The sequence below is a fragment of the Mesoplodon bidens genome (genome assembly GCF_964165515.1).
Source record: "Mesoplodon bidens genome assembly, chromosome: 2".
NCBI classification, from domain to species: domain Eukaryota; kingdom Metazoa; phylum Chordata; class Mammalia; order Artiodactyla; family Ziphiidae; genus Mesoplodon; species Mesoplodon bidens.
In genome coordinates, this window is record NC_138177.1 from 67,167,123 (window position 1) to 67,184,505 (window position 17,383).

The following is a 17,383-nucleotide window of genomic DNA, read 5'->3' on the forward strand; positions in this document are numbered from 1 at the left end:
GCTACTCTTTGTTGCGGTATGTGGGCTTCTCATTGCAGTGGCTTCTCTTGCTGCGGAGCACAGGCTCTAGGCACGCGAGCTTCAGTAGTTGTGGCACGCAGGCTTCAGTAGTTGTGGCTCGCGGGCTCTAGAGCGCAGGCTCAGTAGTTGTGGCACACAGGCTTAGTTGCTCCACGGCATGTGGGATCTTTCCAGACCAGGGATCAAACCCATGTCCCCTGCACCGGCAGATGGATTCTTAACCTCTGTGCCACCAGGGAAGCCCTAAAATTATCTTTAATTAACAATCATTCCTACTCTCTCAGCTACGTACTTTTGTAAACCACTCCACTAAGTCTTTTCTCAAGGCTCTCACTCCATAAAAAATACTTAATTCACCAAGACAGGAGCCTATTAAAGAATTAAAAAAGAATTCCCTGCATAGAATTCTACTACACACTATGCATCACTCCCTAATTTAGGTGTTTTTAAAAATATATTCTAACATCTTGATTTTTTAAATTAAAAGGTGGGAGGACAGATTACATAGATGATTTCTACTATTTCTAAAAGTTTTTAACGTATACCAGTCTTGTAATATTTCGGTTCCATCTGAATATGTATTTATGCATTCATTGAGTGACTGTTACATTATATGCCAGACACAGAACTAGGCAGGAAGACTGAGGCAGGATTTGTCCTAGAGGACCCAGGGGAAATGGAGAAGAGAGAATGGTTGTATTTATATCCCCGTATGATTAATATACTCATAAAAGTTGGCATACCAATTCAATGTTTTTTGAGCTGCCAGCAAAAACATAATTAATCAAAAGAATTTGGCTTTATAAATGTGATATAATACTAAAACTAAGAGTTGGGAAACAGTTCTAATCCTGCCTCTGCTAATGTGATGAAGGACCTTGAGCCTGGAACTTATTTAGTACTGGAACTCAGAGTGTCCATTTCTGAGATCAAAGGGGTTGACCAGATAGATGATCTCTGAGGTCCCTCCCAGGTTCAATATTCTCTAATCATTTAGAATTTAAATTGATTCTGAAGCTCAGAGCAGTAAAATTTTAAGTTTCTATTTTAGAAAGAAGAGTGACACCAAGTGGAACAAAGTCAGAAATACAGTTTTGTTTTGTTTTTTAAAGCTTAGTAGCTACGTAATTAAAATCCAATGCACTATTTCTATTACAGTTTAGTAGCTATTTACAATACAGCACAGATACTCATAGAGTACTGAAATGGATAGAGGTCTTCAATCAATGAACTAAACCAACGCTTTACTTTCAGAGTCAGGAGGAGTCTTCTTAGGTCTACCAGCTTAATCTCTCAAAACTTGTACTAGTAAATTTAAGACTTCAGCTTCTGTGACTTTGCATTAGATTTGTAGATTAATTTGGAGAGAAATGACATCTTTATAATAGAAAATTTCCAACCAAGGATATGATATGTCTCTTATGGCAGCTCTTCTTTTTAAATTCATATATTTAAAATTTATATGTAGTTTAATTTGCTTTTGTCAGAAGCCTATACGGTTTTTGCTTCCGGGAAATAGGTCTTCCCTTCATGTCGATTTTAAAATTATTCTAACACAACACTGTAAATCAACTAAACTCAAATAAAAAAATAAAAATAAATAAAATTATTCTAAACTTTCTTCTATCATCTTTATGGTTTTTTACTTGGTAATGCATTTGAAATTGATTTTGGTATGAGCTCTGAGGGAGACATCTTACTTTATTTTTAGCCAGTTATCCCATTCATTTCCCCCCAATGAGTTGAAATGCCATCTTTACGTGAGTTTGTTTCTGACTGATCTGTTCCATTAACCTGTCATTCTATTCTGGTTTCAGTACTACACTCCTAGTTACTTTTTATTTACAACCCATTTTAATATCTGATAGATTGTCTTCAACCCTCTTCCTTCCTTATCATCATCTTTTTTCAACATTTTCCTGGTCATCTTTACAATCTAAACTTTATTTATTTATTCTAAACTTTACCATCATTTTGTCAAATGTCCCTAAAATAGTCTCACTAAGACTTTGATCAGGATTGTGTTACACTTTAATTCTGTGAGAACTGATACCTTTACAGATTTCCAGGAAAGTAATATTTACATTAATATTTTCAAATCTTCCGAAATGTTATTAAGGTCTTTGATGTCATAAAGGCAAGTCTCTTATATTATCATCTATGAAACCAAAAAAAATGCTAAAAAGAACTATGCCAAGGACAGCCATATTATATGGCATTACAAACCTCCCTCTGTCTCAATATCAGTATGTTTGTGGTCATTCATGCAGTTATTTAATCTCTTTAATTGTCCTTATCCCCTATCTGCGTTTTTCCAACTTATTCACAAGACTATCATGAGTTACCCTGTCAAATGCCTTACTGAAGTCTACATCTGCTATTTCTACCATATTTCCTTTACCTACTACTCCAGTAACTTTGTCATAGGAAGAAACTGGGTTAATCTGATCAAATACAACTTGATATTAATGAATCCAACAACTTGATATTAATAAGCCCATCCCAGGCCTAGTGATGACCATTCACTTTCCCAGGTACTTACAAATCATCCTCGCATATTTTAAACTCTTACTTGTGATGGACTAAGCATACATCATTACTTCTAGAATCAAATGTTGCCTATTTAAGAAAAAAAGTGGGTGCGGGATAGTTTAGTTACTTTCGAAGATGAATGATTCTAAAATATCCAAATCACCCTAATAAATCTAGTTTGACTCCTGGAATGTATATACTGACAAGAGAAAGACCACTTAAAGCCTCATTATAGTTGAGAAAGGCATTACCTTTGCTCCACAGTCTGCTCCTTTCTGAATGCAAAATCCAATGAACCGTGGGTCTGCCACTTTTACTAATATGTTGTCAACACAATAGACATGAATGCTCCAAATGCCTCTTTGCTCCATATCCTCCACAATATTCTGGGCTGCAAGAGCCCGATAAAGACCACCATTCCCATCTGGGAAATAAAATAGCCTGTTAGTAGCACACCAGAACTCAGTGTGACGGCAACCCAAAGATTGTTTAATGTTTCTCAACTGGGATGAAGATCTCTGAAAACCAGTTTTACATTACAGGGCCAAGAAAACTGAATGTCCATAAGGAAGGATCCAGGTGTCAAAAAGTTATACTACGTGATTTTGAAGGTAATTTAGCATAAGTATAATAACATTATTAATGTAGGGCTAGGCAACCCCAAAGAACATACTTTTCTTTTTAACTCAGCCCTTTTAACAATTTGGCCTATAATATATTGTGAAACATAAAATTCTTTAACAGGCAATAATTATTTTATAACATTTCAAGTTTTATTTGTATGATTCAAGTTAGCTCTGTATTTATAGCCCCAACACTGACAATTTCATCCATCTCAACAATAAAAATACATGAGTATTGATACCAAATGATTTGTTAAGAAACCAGATTAATATGAAGGTCTATGGTGATTTAAACTAAATATATGTAAAAGCCTCTTCTTTCCCCATCTATTTTTAGTGCTGCTTTAATGTACTTCTTCCAACAACAACCTCAGCTACAATTTAAATGACAAAAAATTAGACAACTTCACAAAACAAAGCTAAAAATAGTAAACTCTTCTATTAATTAAAAAGAATTGAGTGGGAGGGGAAAGAGTTGAGATGAAATAAAAGCCTACACCTGCAAAGCACCACTGTAAATAATGTTTTTATTTCCTTTCAGCCTTTCCTTCAAGAAGAGCTTCACAGAGATGAGAATCTGTTGACACATTTACTTTTATAGTGGGATCATACCTATGGTCACTATATGTGGCTACACAGGCAGCACACTGCCCAATCCTAGGGATGCCATTAGCAAACTACAACTGTGCATGCAGCTCTGTATTTCTCATTCTCTTACTTAACCTACTGAAACTATTTCGCTTTGTCAATTAATATCTCCACACAATTATTTCAATACTGTTTAAGAATTAATGCTACAGGTAAACTATAATCTAGCCTCTTATTTTTTAAGCAGCAGATGGTTTCCAATTTTTCACTACAATAAACAATGTAGCCATGAACAATACTGTATATAAAATACTGGGTAAAGAGAATAAATACTCTGAATGCTGCTCAAATTGCTCTCAAGAGCAGACATCCACAGCAAGTATAAAAGCATATCCATTTCACCCATGGGCATTTCCATTTTTTTTAATCATTGCCAAATTTAAAAATAATTAAAATATTAATTTTTAACATCCAAGTCACCATATTAAAAAAATCAAAACTTAAAGAGCTACATATCGTAAATCAACCGTACTTTAAAAAAACAATTTAATGAGTTGTGTTACTACCACTTCTAGTCACCATTAAATAAGAATGGTTACAAACCTGGAGCCATAGAAACCTTGTTCTTCTCTTCCAAAATAATTTTCCCATCAAAACTCATAGCAGGCAGCATTCCCTGCCGAAAAAAGATTACATTCTCTTTTTTTAAACCAAAGTGCTTGTGCTTTGTGAAGAATTCCTTTGTAGATTCCATTGTTCTGCCACTGGTCATTATATACCTTGCAAGAGAAAAGTAAATCTTCTAAGCCATAGCGCTATGTGAATTAGGGCACAGTAAAGTCCTGTCTATTTCCTAAACTAAAGAAAATTTTTGAGAGCACTGCTTATTGTTTTCACTTCCTTCATCCTCTTCCTGGATAAGGCAGCATTAGCTGCTACCCAAGGGGAATTTCTTCCAGTAACTTCATCAATCCTTATGTATAAAATAAATCTGTAACAATATTAAAACCTATCTCCTGCAACAGAAAGCCTACAGCTGGCTCAAGTAAACATTTTAGAACTCTGAAAAGTGTATTCTAGGTTGAAATCTCCTATTCTAGTAATAGGGAGAAAAGGGTAAATGTAATACATTCTAATTATCTCTTATGGTTCTTTTTACAAAAATTTTGAAATGGAATCTGGGCTCTGCTCACCCTTTATTTAAAATCATAAAAGTGTAATTATACTCTCTGTTGTCACAAAACTCCAACCCATGTCACCGTAGCAAAAGAGAAAAAAATTCTATCTAAAACCATAATTAGTGACTACAATAGCTTTTCCCATTACTAAAATGTAAACCATATATAAGTAGGGATTTTTGTCTGTTTTGGTTCTGTCTGTCTCGGTTCCCAGCACCCAGAAGTAGGTACTCAATTAATATCTGTTAAATGAAAAACATTATATCATTTCCCAGCATAGTCATTATCTGTCTGATTAACAAATTATCCTGGGCATTATGAGTATTATGAAGCCTGGGCACAAAAACTTTGGGCATCATGATTTAGATGACAAAAGAAGTGACTAAACTGTTCCACATAAGAAAAATAAATTCTGAGCTGTGAGGAGAAAGAAAAAGAAGAAAATCCAACATGATAGTGGGAGGCCAGGGCTGTAGGTAGAATTTTGGCCACTTAGAACACAGACGGCCTTCAAAAATCCCCAAGGGAATCAAAATGAAGAAAATAGTTCACAGCTGGCCAATACCATCCTTAATAGCTAGAAAAGCTGAGGAAATTACAAAAAGCCTATTTTTAAAGGCATCAGAGAGCTACAAAAGCAACATGGATTAGAACTAAAATTCAAGAGAGTGAGAATCTTTCAAAGGAGAGCTGAAGATATGCAGCTGCCTTTTCCTGGGGGTATTTGCTGATGGGGGTAAAGGCTAGTGGTAGAGAATCTGAGCTTGGACCAGGCAGAAGGACAGAGAAACCAGCAGAGTTTTTGCTGGTCACCTGGGGCTAAAATAACAACATTAGGGACTTGAGGGATTTCAAACGCACAGCTGGTTTCCCCCTCAAAACATGCTAACTTCCAAAGCTGCTCTGAGAAACAGATTCAAGAGCTAAATCAAAACCTTTTAAAAAACAGAGCAGAATTTCCTGTAATCTCTTGGTGTTTAGAAGATGAACACTGGCCGAGATAGGCCCTGGTGACCTGACATACTATCAGAGACTGAGAATCCCAGTTTGGCCCACAGCAGAGAAATCAGTGGGGCTTTCAGCTGGTGTGTATGGGAGAAGGGTGAGGTTTCAGGAGGACTAGATAACCCAATATTTAAGGATATGAGTTTCTAGAGTGAGAGAACCCACGGAGTGCCCACAGCAGTGACTGAAAATAGATCCATACCACGTCGTCATGAAATTTCAGTTACTAAAGATAAAAAGAGACCCCAAATTCTTTCAGAGCAAAAGGGGGAAAAAAAAAAGATTGGGAATCAGAGTGGCAATGGACCTCTCCAAAGCAATGCTGAAACAATGGAGCAATTCTTTCAAATTTCAGAGGGAAACTGATTTTCAATCAGAAATTCTATACATAAACAAACTACCAATCAATATGAAGTTTCTAGACCTAGAGAACCCTCTGAGTACCCAAAGATACTCAGGTAGGGATTAAAAGTTGGAGGTGAGTATATATTGCTCATTAAGGCTACAGTGATTATCTATCTAGCTGTAACACATATTATTTTAACATATATGGTAAATTATAGCTCCCAAGAAAATCTGTAGTAACAGGAAACACATCTGCCTATGAATAAAGTACATATGCATTTTGAATATTATAAACCAATATATGTTCAGACACTGTCCCATAATGAGAAATATCTTACCACGGAATGATGCATTTGTTGCCATGATATTTTTCAGCTAACTGTTGAAGCTTCAGGATACGCTCTGCTTGAATCTGAAAAAGTGTCTTATGGGATGGCAAACCAACATCATACATCCCCTTGGGATATGCAACACCAAGTCTTGTCCCCTGCCCACCAGCTAGAAGAAGAACTGCCACTTTGTTCTGAGAAATCTGGGAAAGTCCTAAAAAAGAAAATACGTGTATCACTCTATAGTTCAACACTTTAGGATTACATATACAAAGGTAGCTGCAAAGAGTCACCCTATCTGCATAAGCCACAAAGACAAGGAATTCACAAGTAATCATGGATGACTATCTTGTTAATAAAAACATTTTTATTATTAAAAAATTAAATTTATATAACCCAACCAAACACCAAACAATGAATAATATACTTTAATGAACTAATAATTTTTATTCTAATAAGGTTGGAAGGCAAAGACCAAGAGATGTTATAAATGTTTTAAAAGCACTTGACAACTTATCAGATGTGGCAAGTTAAGAAAAAGATAGGATAAAAGCAGATCCCTAGGCTTCAGGATGAATGATGATGCTATTAAATTACCTCCAGCTGATAAATCAATCAATAACAATTAATCAATCAATGAGCATATAAACATATAGACAAGCTACCATCCAGTAAATGTAAAGAAAAGAAACCCTGAGTTGGGAAAGCAGTGTAGTCCAACGGTTAAGAAGCCGGGCTCTGAAGTCAGGACACCTGGTTTGAAACCCAACTCAAGTGAATGAGCTTAGGGGATGTGCCTGCAAAAGGGCATCAGGAGACTTTGTGGAATGATGGAAATGTTGTATATCTGATTGGGGTGGTAGTTACATGGGTGTGTAAATTTGCTAAAAACTCATAAAACTAGTGCATTTTATTGTATGTAATTATACTTCAGTACAATTTATTAAAATGCCTTCTTTTTTTTTTAAATAGGCCATCTATTGCAGCTCAGAAGGATGTGACATGGAGTTTTTTTGAAACTGTAAGTGAAACTATAAATGTTATTAAGAGACAGAGGCTCTCAGTTTGGATTAAAAATAAAATAAAATAAAATCTTGCCATGTACCATTTCTAAGAGCTACCTCATAACTCTAAGGTAGACAGCTTCAGCACCAGAAGGTAGAGTAGCTTGTGGGAAGAGGCAACAAAGAAACTGGATCTCTGGGAAGCTAGAAAAGCTGTAAAAGCTCAGATGTGATAAAGCAATGGTTGATGGGTTTTGTTCTATTTTCTGAATTTCATACTTTCATTAAAATTCTCAGAAATTCTATGAATAAGGCAGGCCACTATCCACAATTGTAGGCCAAGCCAGAGGGGGCAGTGGTGGCCAGTATCAATTATTATTATTTTTCACATCTTCAGGGAATGCGGGTTTGTCTAATTTACCAGCTTTATGCTTTATGTTTTTGATATATTGGGCTTTCCTAAAGCTAATATACTAGTACATTGTGAACTTAAAGAAATATTCTTAATAAATCCATTATAAAATGAGAACTGTCCTGATTCTACAATCTGTCTTCACTAGTAACTAAGTACAGCCAAGGATGTTATGCAAGAACTTTCTAGCAATTTTTTCAATCAAAAAATTTAAAAGTACATTAGATATTTCCATAATTCTCACCTTTGATGTAAAGCTGAGAGCTTAGCTATCTGAGAATTAATTTTCTCTCGTTCTTCCTTGCCTATAACTAGATTGTCCTTGTCCTTTTCTCCATGGAATTTCATTGTACCTTATCAGAGTTTGAAAATAAAATACTAGGGGTAATGTTAGACTCCAAAATAGTAACTAAAATCTAAAAGGTAGGTATAATTTTCCCCATTTTAGAGATAATAGGCTCAGATGAGTTAATGATCTTGCTCAAGGTCACACAACTAAAAAGTGTGAATCAGGATTAGAACTTGACCTATTCACCAGCACTGCACTGCCTACAGCAGTCTCTTATCACACCCAAACATTTAACAGATAAATTATACAGTACCATCATTTTTAGGGGTGTAAACTGTCCTTCCTATTTCCTTCTTGCCCTTCCTTCTCTTTTCCACTGAATTCATGAGAGGTTGTGCTGCCTTTTCTTATCTATCTTACCCATCACCCTACATGGAAAAGCTGCTGAGCTGGGAAGAGCCCATATTCTCCAAAACTTGCCAAACACTGAATTTCTAACAGCATTCCAGCTCCGTGTTGTGTTTAAACACTCCCCACAACCACCATGTAACAAAGACTGGCTGAGATGAAGCAATCTGAAGGGAACAGGGAACCATATAAAGCAGTTTTGAAAACCATTTTACATTTGGTTATTCCTTGAGTTATGAAAGAAACTATGGTTTCTAGGAAATAAATTTAACTCTGCTGTCACTGACCCAAAAAGCATTATTTTAAAATACAGGTCCACAATTCCTTACCTAAACCAGATTTATTTCAGAATTTTATTTCAGAATGCAGAACTCTTCAAAATTTAAAAAGGAATATAGTACACAGACAATATGTTATATTTTACCCCAGCAGATCTGAGACAGTACCTTATAATCACATTAAGTGGGATACAAAAAGTTTATCAATAGTCTCATGTCTGTTCAGGTCAGATTTTGCACCATTTTAGAATGGCAGATAAATAACTTCAGTCTGTCTGGACCCTCACATACCACCAAAGGTGCAGGAATCAAAAATATTTCTAAACATGTTCCCCAAATGTCCCAGATAAATATTCTGGACACAAAGGTCTTTGTTTTTTTGGTACTATTTATTTTCTTTATAGAGCACATGTGTTTTAAGTTGTACTGTTAATATGGCTCTAATCATCCTTCCTGCCTTCTTACTTTTACCTTCGGTCCAAAAGTAAGTTTCTTCTCTCAGCTCCCTTACCTGTAAAAGGTAAGAGCCACACTCCCAGAGTCAGCTCCACATCTGAGCTCCTGCTTGCCAGATGGCCAAGCAACACCAACCAGCACAGATTCTTACTGGTTATCAAAATATCACTGTATAACCTTTTCTCTTCCTTGGATCAGTTCCCTAAACTACTGCTTCATTCCAAATTTCCAAATGTTTCCATTCTAAAGCTGTGCTAACCAACAGCTGATAGTGGTCTCTTTCTTCATTGAAATAAATGGCATGTGTTTGTTTCCTAAGCCCCCGACAGCCATACTTTCTCCAATTCTTCTTTCCATCTGTGGACCTGATAAGCCATCTAATCACTATGTCTTAAAAGTAGCATTGAGACCATGCTTGCCAGGGGTACATTTCCAGGCAGATCTACATTTACATCTTATCTCCATCTAGCTACAACTATTATAATGAATTATAACACAACCCATAAATATTTGTGATAAAAAGGTGTCTCTGCATTAACTTCTTCCTGCGTATGCATCTCACTTATGGACAGAGAAAAACAAGAGGAAAGAAAGCAGTCACTAGAGTATCAAAGCCAGCTGCAATTCAAGAACTAAATAAATGTAGCTACAGCTGTTGTTAACAATACCAAATCATGTGGGGCTGAAGTATTCATCCATTTCAACTGTGTTACTACAATAAAACTGCAATGTTTATCAAAAGTGTGTAACATAAATTAGTATCTGTCTTATAATGACAGATAAAATACTTCTTGAAATTAATCAGGCCAATAAAATTCAGTAAGCCTTTTAGTTACATGGCAATATACATGATTTCAAACTGTATGGGTCATACCATAAATTTTATACAGGCAGCACTGCACCTATTTGAAAAATGTTAACTGATTATAAATGTACTTAACCCATGTGACAATTAGGAAATTATGAACTTCTATCCCAAAACTTCTGCAAATATATGGGGAAAAAACCCTGAAAAGTACATTACTATATCATCTTTTCATTACAGGTCACTAGAGTTAATTACCTTCCCACAGAAATCAGGACCTAACACACACTAAATCAGAAGTTTAAAAAAAAAAATCAAGCCAGAATGAGCCATTTCCAGGGCAGGGGTATACCTCTCTCCCTGGGGAGTCATGCATGTTAGCCCAACAGAGTCTGAGCACTTTTCCTGATAACATTTACAACAAACAGAGAGAAGAGTTTACAGTGGCTTCTCACAGGTCAACTGCTTCCTGGATAACTTCCTGCTTGGACTAGTTCCTCTCATACATACTTTTTGATTTGAGCATGTGCCTGAAACAAGGAGGATGGCACAGGTGCTTCTGATGCAGAGCATTGCCAGAGCTTTCTATCTAAACTTTCAGGACTGCTGGACAAGGGGTGGGATAAAAAGGCTATTCAACTGGTGGAAATGAAGAAAGACTATACACGAGAGAGGAGATATTTTAAGTCTTTAATTTTTAATCACATTTTACAGGTGAAACAATTATTTTATGGATTAACTACTTCCCCAAAATATTAAGCACAAAAAGTAGACTAGGGCTTCCCTGGTGGCGCAGTGGTTGAGAATCTGCCTGCTAATGCAGGGGACACGGGTTCGAGCCCTGGTCTGGGAGGATCCCACATGCCGCAGAGCAACTAGGCCCGTGAGCCACAAGTACTGAGCCTGCGCGTCTGGAGCCTGCGCTCCGCAAAAAGAGAGGCCGCGATAGTGAGAGGCCTGCGCACCGCGATGAAGAGTGGCCCCCGCTTGCCACAACTAGAGAAAGCCCTCGCACAGAAACGAAGACCCAACACAGCAAAAATAAATAAATAAATCAATAAACTCCTACCCCCAACATCTTCTTTAAAAAAAAAAAAAAAAAAAAAGTAGACTAATAAGGGAAATCTCTATTTGAACTGGTTTTAGATACTGGGGGATTATTGTGAATTTCATTAGGTATAATAATGGCATCGTAATTAGGAAGAAAATGTCCTTACACTTAAGAGATGTATACTGAATTTTATGAGGGTAAACAATGTTTGCAAGTTGCCTTAAAATACTACAGCAGAGAAAAATGAAAGAGGGATAGATTAAACAAAATTAGCAAAATTTTGATAATTATTTAATTAAGGTAATGCATATATAGAAGTTCATTATACTATTTTTTGTCACCAAATATCTGCTTCCAAATATGCCTGAAATTTTTCATAATAACAATTTCTGGAGCAGGCTATACATAAACTATAATCCTAATGTACGTGTGTGTATATATAAGAAAATACTATAAAATATTACTAGCGAATATTTATCTCTGGATTGTGGGACAGCAGAGATTTATCTTTATTCCTTTGTAATTCTTAGTATTTTCCAACTTCTCCAAAATAAGTATGTGTTATTTTTAAAATAAAACAAATCTATTAGAAATATCACTGTCCTAGATTTCAGGAAATGTAGAAGAGGATAATGTTATGAATACATTTTTTCTAAACAATCCATTTACTTTTCTACAGTGCTACATGGATTAATTTTTTAAATGTCTCACAGGTTAAAAAAAAAGGGCTAACACTGAATATTAATTTCTTATTATAACACAGAATTACAAGATTGTTTTGTGTTCAGTTTAAGCATGCATTTCTTTTAATAAAGAACGGGATTTTTTTTAAGCAAATATATTTTCCCAGTGTGAATATCTTTTCTAAAATGATATTCTCATTGAAGCTTCTGAATTACTTCTTCCAAGATCTCAGTTTTGTAAGACAGAGGTTTTTCAGTTACCCCTCTACATTCCATTTTCTACAACTGGCCAGAACACTTCAAGAATTAAATCAAAACAAGACCTCTCTTCAATAAAGGGCACAGTGGTAGCTTAGGTATTTATCCTTCACCAATAATTTTCCACACTAGGTGTTAAAATTTCTAATGTCAGTAGCCACCAGACCCCTTGAAATTATTGTACAATGCTTTTATTTCCCCTATCCTGGGGCAGTGGGATGGGGGCAGGCGCAGCGGGGGCTGGGGGGGAGGTTGTCTTTGATATAATTATCAGGAATTTCCTACTATCTGAAATAAAGCATTGAAATCTTTGCAATGGCAATCTCTTTCCTTTGATAACTTACTGCAGAAACTTCATTTTGTTAGGAATTTGCACACATATGGCAGTTTCTACCTAATGAAAAGGTTGTAATGTCAGTTAAAAAGTCTCCCTCTCCACCCCTATTGCTTAAGCCACAAATAAATATTCTTCCCTTGACAGCAAGCCAAAAGGAAGTTTGCTTTGCACCTTCTTATACTAGACTTGCTTGTAACAGTTCTGGATTTTAATCTAAATGAAAAGTCATAAATGTAGACTTTTGTTCCACAGATTCCAACAAAAAGGCCATAAAGAAGACTCAAACTATAGGAAGTCTTGACTGTTGCTCATGGTCCCCATTATACAAGACCAAAGCTTTGGCTTTCCATAAGAGTTAATTCTAAGACTTCATCTCCATAAAATCACAAGGAGAAATACAGGCAGCTGGAATACCAGAGGATAAGAAGAGGTCCTGTGTGGCTTTTGGTGAAACCCAGGGAGGGAGGGAAAGATTAATGAATCCAAAGTTAGTGAGGGTCACAGTGTCACTACTGTCCTCCATTCAGAAGGATCCATCTGGAAGTCACTCTCTCACATCTTAGTGGCAGAGCCCTGTTCTAAGTAAGAAGCGAGGTTAGCCACTACCAAGCATTTTAAATATGAAAGGGCCCTCATTGAAGATTATCCAATTATTTTCAATGTTTTTAATCTTCAACCCCTTTTAAGTAAAACCTCATGTAAAGAGGTTTATTTGTTTATGTATCAAATACATAAAAACAGGTCAAAGTAGAACTGCTCCTGGAGTGGGGAGATGAAGGGGCTGGAGACCTACCTGTTTAGTATCTGTTCCCCCCTCTCCACAGTTTCACCAGCAGTCGAAACCCTAGAGGTCTTTGGAACAGTTTGAAAAACAGTAGATCTGTAAGCCCAGAGAAAGACATGAAGATAATGGCAGAGAAGAAGGTTGATAATGGCAGTTATGTTTCTTTTTTGGGGGGTTGCAGGGAGTGCCAAAAAGCGAAAGACAATAAAAATACCCATAGTGTGGTGCAAATATAGACTATAAATCATACCTATAAAAGTAAATATGTATATAATCAAGTACTAGGTGGCAATGTGGACAAATAAAAACATAGATTTCATGAGGTTATGGGCAATTTCTCTACAGTATATCTGTTACTTTGATATTATTTTTGTGATAAAGTAATGTTTTTTTTTAAAAAGGAAAAAGTATTAGTCCAATCTGTTCATTCTACAGCTGAGGAAATGAGGTCCAGATTTGACAAGAAGCATGTACAAACACTCAAGGGCCTGCAATATTTAGTCACTTTTACTTATGGAGGAGTAGTAGATTATAAAAACCACAGTTCTTAACCCTACCAAAAAAAGCTAAATTTTAGCTATTTTGCCATTGTCAAAAGCACTCATTAGTACTAGCTCTGGGGACAGATTTTATGATATGCTTTAGAGGAAAAAGCATTGTGGAAATTCAACATTTATCAACCAACATATAACTGCAAAACACTGCTCTAAATGCTATGTGACATACATAGACACCTAGGACACAGGCTGCTCTTTAAAAGTTTACAATGTAATGATGAAGACAGACATAAACAACCCTTATTATAAGGAAAAATGAAAGATGAGCATGGACAAATAATTTCAACCTGGGACACTGACAAAAAGATGACAGATCAAAGAGTATGTGTGGTGAACCTTGGAGAATGAGTGTAAGTTTCCCAAGTGGCAGAGCCACCTCACTGCACAGCTCCAGGAGACAGGTGGCATCACAAGGTGATCCAGCTACATGGAGAAGGGGTAAAGGCCAGACCCAGCTAAGGATGAGCATGAGCAAAGGCAGGAAAGGCATACTAGAATGTTCAGAGAAAGGTGAATTACAGGGTCCAGCTGAAAGGTGTGGGGCAGTAGCAGTGGAGAGAAACATAAGAGACAAGATTGGATAGGGCCGTGTTAGGGGAGGGTTTTGGAGTAAGCTAGCATAAACGGAACCATTCAGCTTGTGCTTCAGGAAGGGAAATCTAATAGAAGTATGGACACTGAGAAAGGAAAGAGGCTAGAGGCAAATTATGACTTGAATGAGAAGAGCCTTGAATGAGGCACCAGAAATGAAAAGAGAATGAAGAGACTGGCAACAGGAGCCACTGCGGCCTCTTGGCCACACAATCTGTCACTCTCAGATCAGTCACCTGGTTTAAGGTCTTCAGGAAGTGAAAATATTGTTACTTTAATGGTTTTAGTACATCTCATAATAAGCCTTCGAGCAAATCTTCCCATGCTCAGTACCTTCACTTTCCCAGTCCTGCAGCTGATCTTGATCCCTGGTAGCACTGCCCAACACCTCTCGAGGGACAGGTTCCATCCGTGCGTCCACTTTCTCTGGCTGGGAGGAATGGTTAAATCCTTCAATGGCCTTTTGAAAAAAGAAGTTCAGCTCCTCAAAGTTCATGGCCTGGAGCTCTGTGAAAAGTTCTACCTGTTGGGCTTCTTCCAGCTCATTCCAGAATTGCAACAGGTGTTCTTGCCCAGCTTTGGACAACCTGAGTTTGAGGGCATTAACGTTCATAATGCTCTGGTAGCCAAGTTTTGTGATAACTGGGGTGTAATTTCTGTACCTGTAAACCTGAAAGAGAAAAGAAATGAGTAGCAGGTCAAAGTCCAACCTCAAAACCTGAGGAGACTTTTCCTGTTAAAAGTAAGTACATTAAAAAAAAAAAAAAAAAAAAGTCTTGGGAGTTCCCTGTGGTCCAGTGGTTAGGACTCAGTGCTTTCACTGCCAGGGCCCGGGTTCAATCCCTGGTTGGGGAAGTAAGATCCTGAAAGCCCCACAGTGTGGCCAAAATAAATCTTTAATAAAATAAAAAATAAAAAAATTTTTAAAACCCTTGCTGTTAAGGAAATTCTGCCTTTCCATCATGATCATACTCATAAGAGATCAAACTTGTAAGACAATGCTAATTATTCTTATATACGAGGCACTGCACCAAGTACTTTACCTACATGGTCTCATGTAATTTTCAACAGCTCTATGACATAAATACTATTATTATCATCGCTTTACAGTTGAGGAGAATGAGGCACAGAGAGGCAAAGCAACCCGGCTGACTGGTGGAGCTAGGGTGTGAATGCAGACAGTCTGATCCCAGGGCTCTAGTTGCCTCTATACTACTCCTCTCTGACCACTAAGCTACTACTGAAAGAACACTTGACTGTTTAATATTTCAACCCCTTCTCCTTTTATCGCTAAGGACAGAAACACAGAATTCAGAATACAACAATATCAAGAAGACAGGAACCCTATAATTATAAAAAATACATTTTATTTCAAGAGCAACTTCCACAAAGAAGCAATAAAATATGTCCACTGTTTTTACTAAGAATTGAGCCCAGGAGATTGGTTCAAGATGGTGGAACAGAAGGACGTGTGCTCACTCCCTCTTGCGAGAGCACCAGAATCACAACTGCTGAACAATCATCGACAGGAGGACACTGGAACTCACCAAAAAAGATGCCTCACATCCTAAGACAGGGGAGAAACCACAATGAGATGGTAGGAGGGGCGCAATCACAATAAAATCAAATACCATAGCCGCTGGGTGGGTGATGCACCAACTGGAGAACACTTATACCACAGAGGTCCACCCAGTGAAGTGAAGGTTCTGAGCCCCACATCAGGCTTCCCAAACTGTGGGTCGCCAAGAGGAGGTGGAATTCCTAGAGAATCAGACTTTGAAGGCTGGTGGGATTTGATTGCAGGACTTTGACAGGATTGGGGGAAGTGGAGACTCCACTCTTGGAGGGCACACACGAAGTAGTGTGTGCACCGGGACCCAGCGGAGAGAGCGGTGAGCCCAAGGGAGACTGAACTGGACCTACCTGCTAGTGTTGGAGGGCCTACTGCAGAGGTGGGGGGTGGCTGTGACTCACCACAGGGACAAGGACAGTGGCAGCAGAAGTTCTGGGAAATGCTCCTTGGCGTGAGCCCTCCCAGAGTCCACCATTAGCCCCACCAAAGAGCTCCACTGGTAGGCTCCAGTCCTGGGTCTTCTCAGGCCAAACAATCATCAGGGAGGGAACCCAGGCCCACCCATCAGCAGACAAGCAGATTAAAGTTTTACTGAGCTCTGCCTACCAGGGCAACACCCAGCTCTACCCACCACCAGTCCCTCCCATCAGGAAGCTTGCACAAGCCTCTTAGATAGCCTCATCCACCACAGGGCAGACAACAGAAGCAAGAAGAACTACAATTGTGCAGCCTATGGAAGGAAAACCACATTCACAGAAAAAGAGACAAAATGAAAAGGCAGAGGATGTTGTACCAGATGAAGGACCAAGATAAAACCCCAGAAAAACAACTAAATGAAGTGGAGACAGGCAACCTTCCAGAAAAAGAATTCAGAATAATGATAGTGAAGATGATACAGGACCTCAGAAAAAGAATGGAGGCAAAGATCGAGAAGATGCAAGAAATGTTTAACAAAGTTCTAGAAGAATTAAAGAAAAAACAAACAGAGATGAACAGTACAATAACTGAAATGAAAAATACACTAGAAGGAAACAATAGCAGCATAACTGAGGAAGAAGAACAGATAAGTGACCTGGAAGACAGAATGGTGGAATTCACTGCTGCGGAACAGAATAAAGAAATGAAGACAGCCTAAGAGACCTCTGGGACAACATTAAACCAACAACATTTGCATTACAGGGGTCCCAGAAGGAGAAGAGAGAGAGAAAGGACCCAAGAAAATACCTGAAGAGATTATAGTAGAAAACTTCCCTAACACGGGAAAAGAAATAGCCAC

General features: G+C 37.7%; 1 protein-coding gene across 4 annotated transcripts in view; it reads right to left on the bottom strand.

Moving 5' to 3' along the window:
* The window catches only part of UAP1 (UDP-N-acetylglucosamine pyrophosphorylase 1), a 38,301-nt gene that overhangs the window by 14,512 nt on the left and 6,406 nt on the right, over positions 1-17,383 (bottom strand). For 3 of the 4 annotated variants that reach the window (XM_081256487.1, XM_081256486.1, XM_081256485.1), the window contains exons 2-5: positions 14,868-15,204; positions 6,631-6,835; positions 4,368-4,543; positions 2,805-2,977 (exon numbers count right to left, since the gene is read on the bottom strand). In XM_081256487.1, the coding sequence (XP_081112613.1) occupies positions 2,805-2,977; positions 4,368-4,543; positions 6,631-6,835; positions 14,868-15,147 (834 nt within the window). In that variant the 5' untranslated portion in view covers positions 15,148-15,204. The remainder of the gene's footprint in view (positions 1-2,804; positions 2,978-4,367; positions 4,544-6,630; positions 6,836-14,867; positions 15,205-17,383) is intronic. The other variant, XM_081256488.1, reaches the window with a different exon arrangement.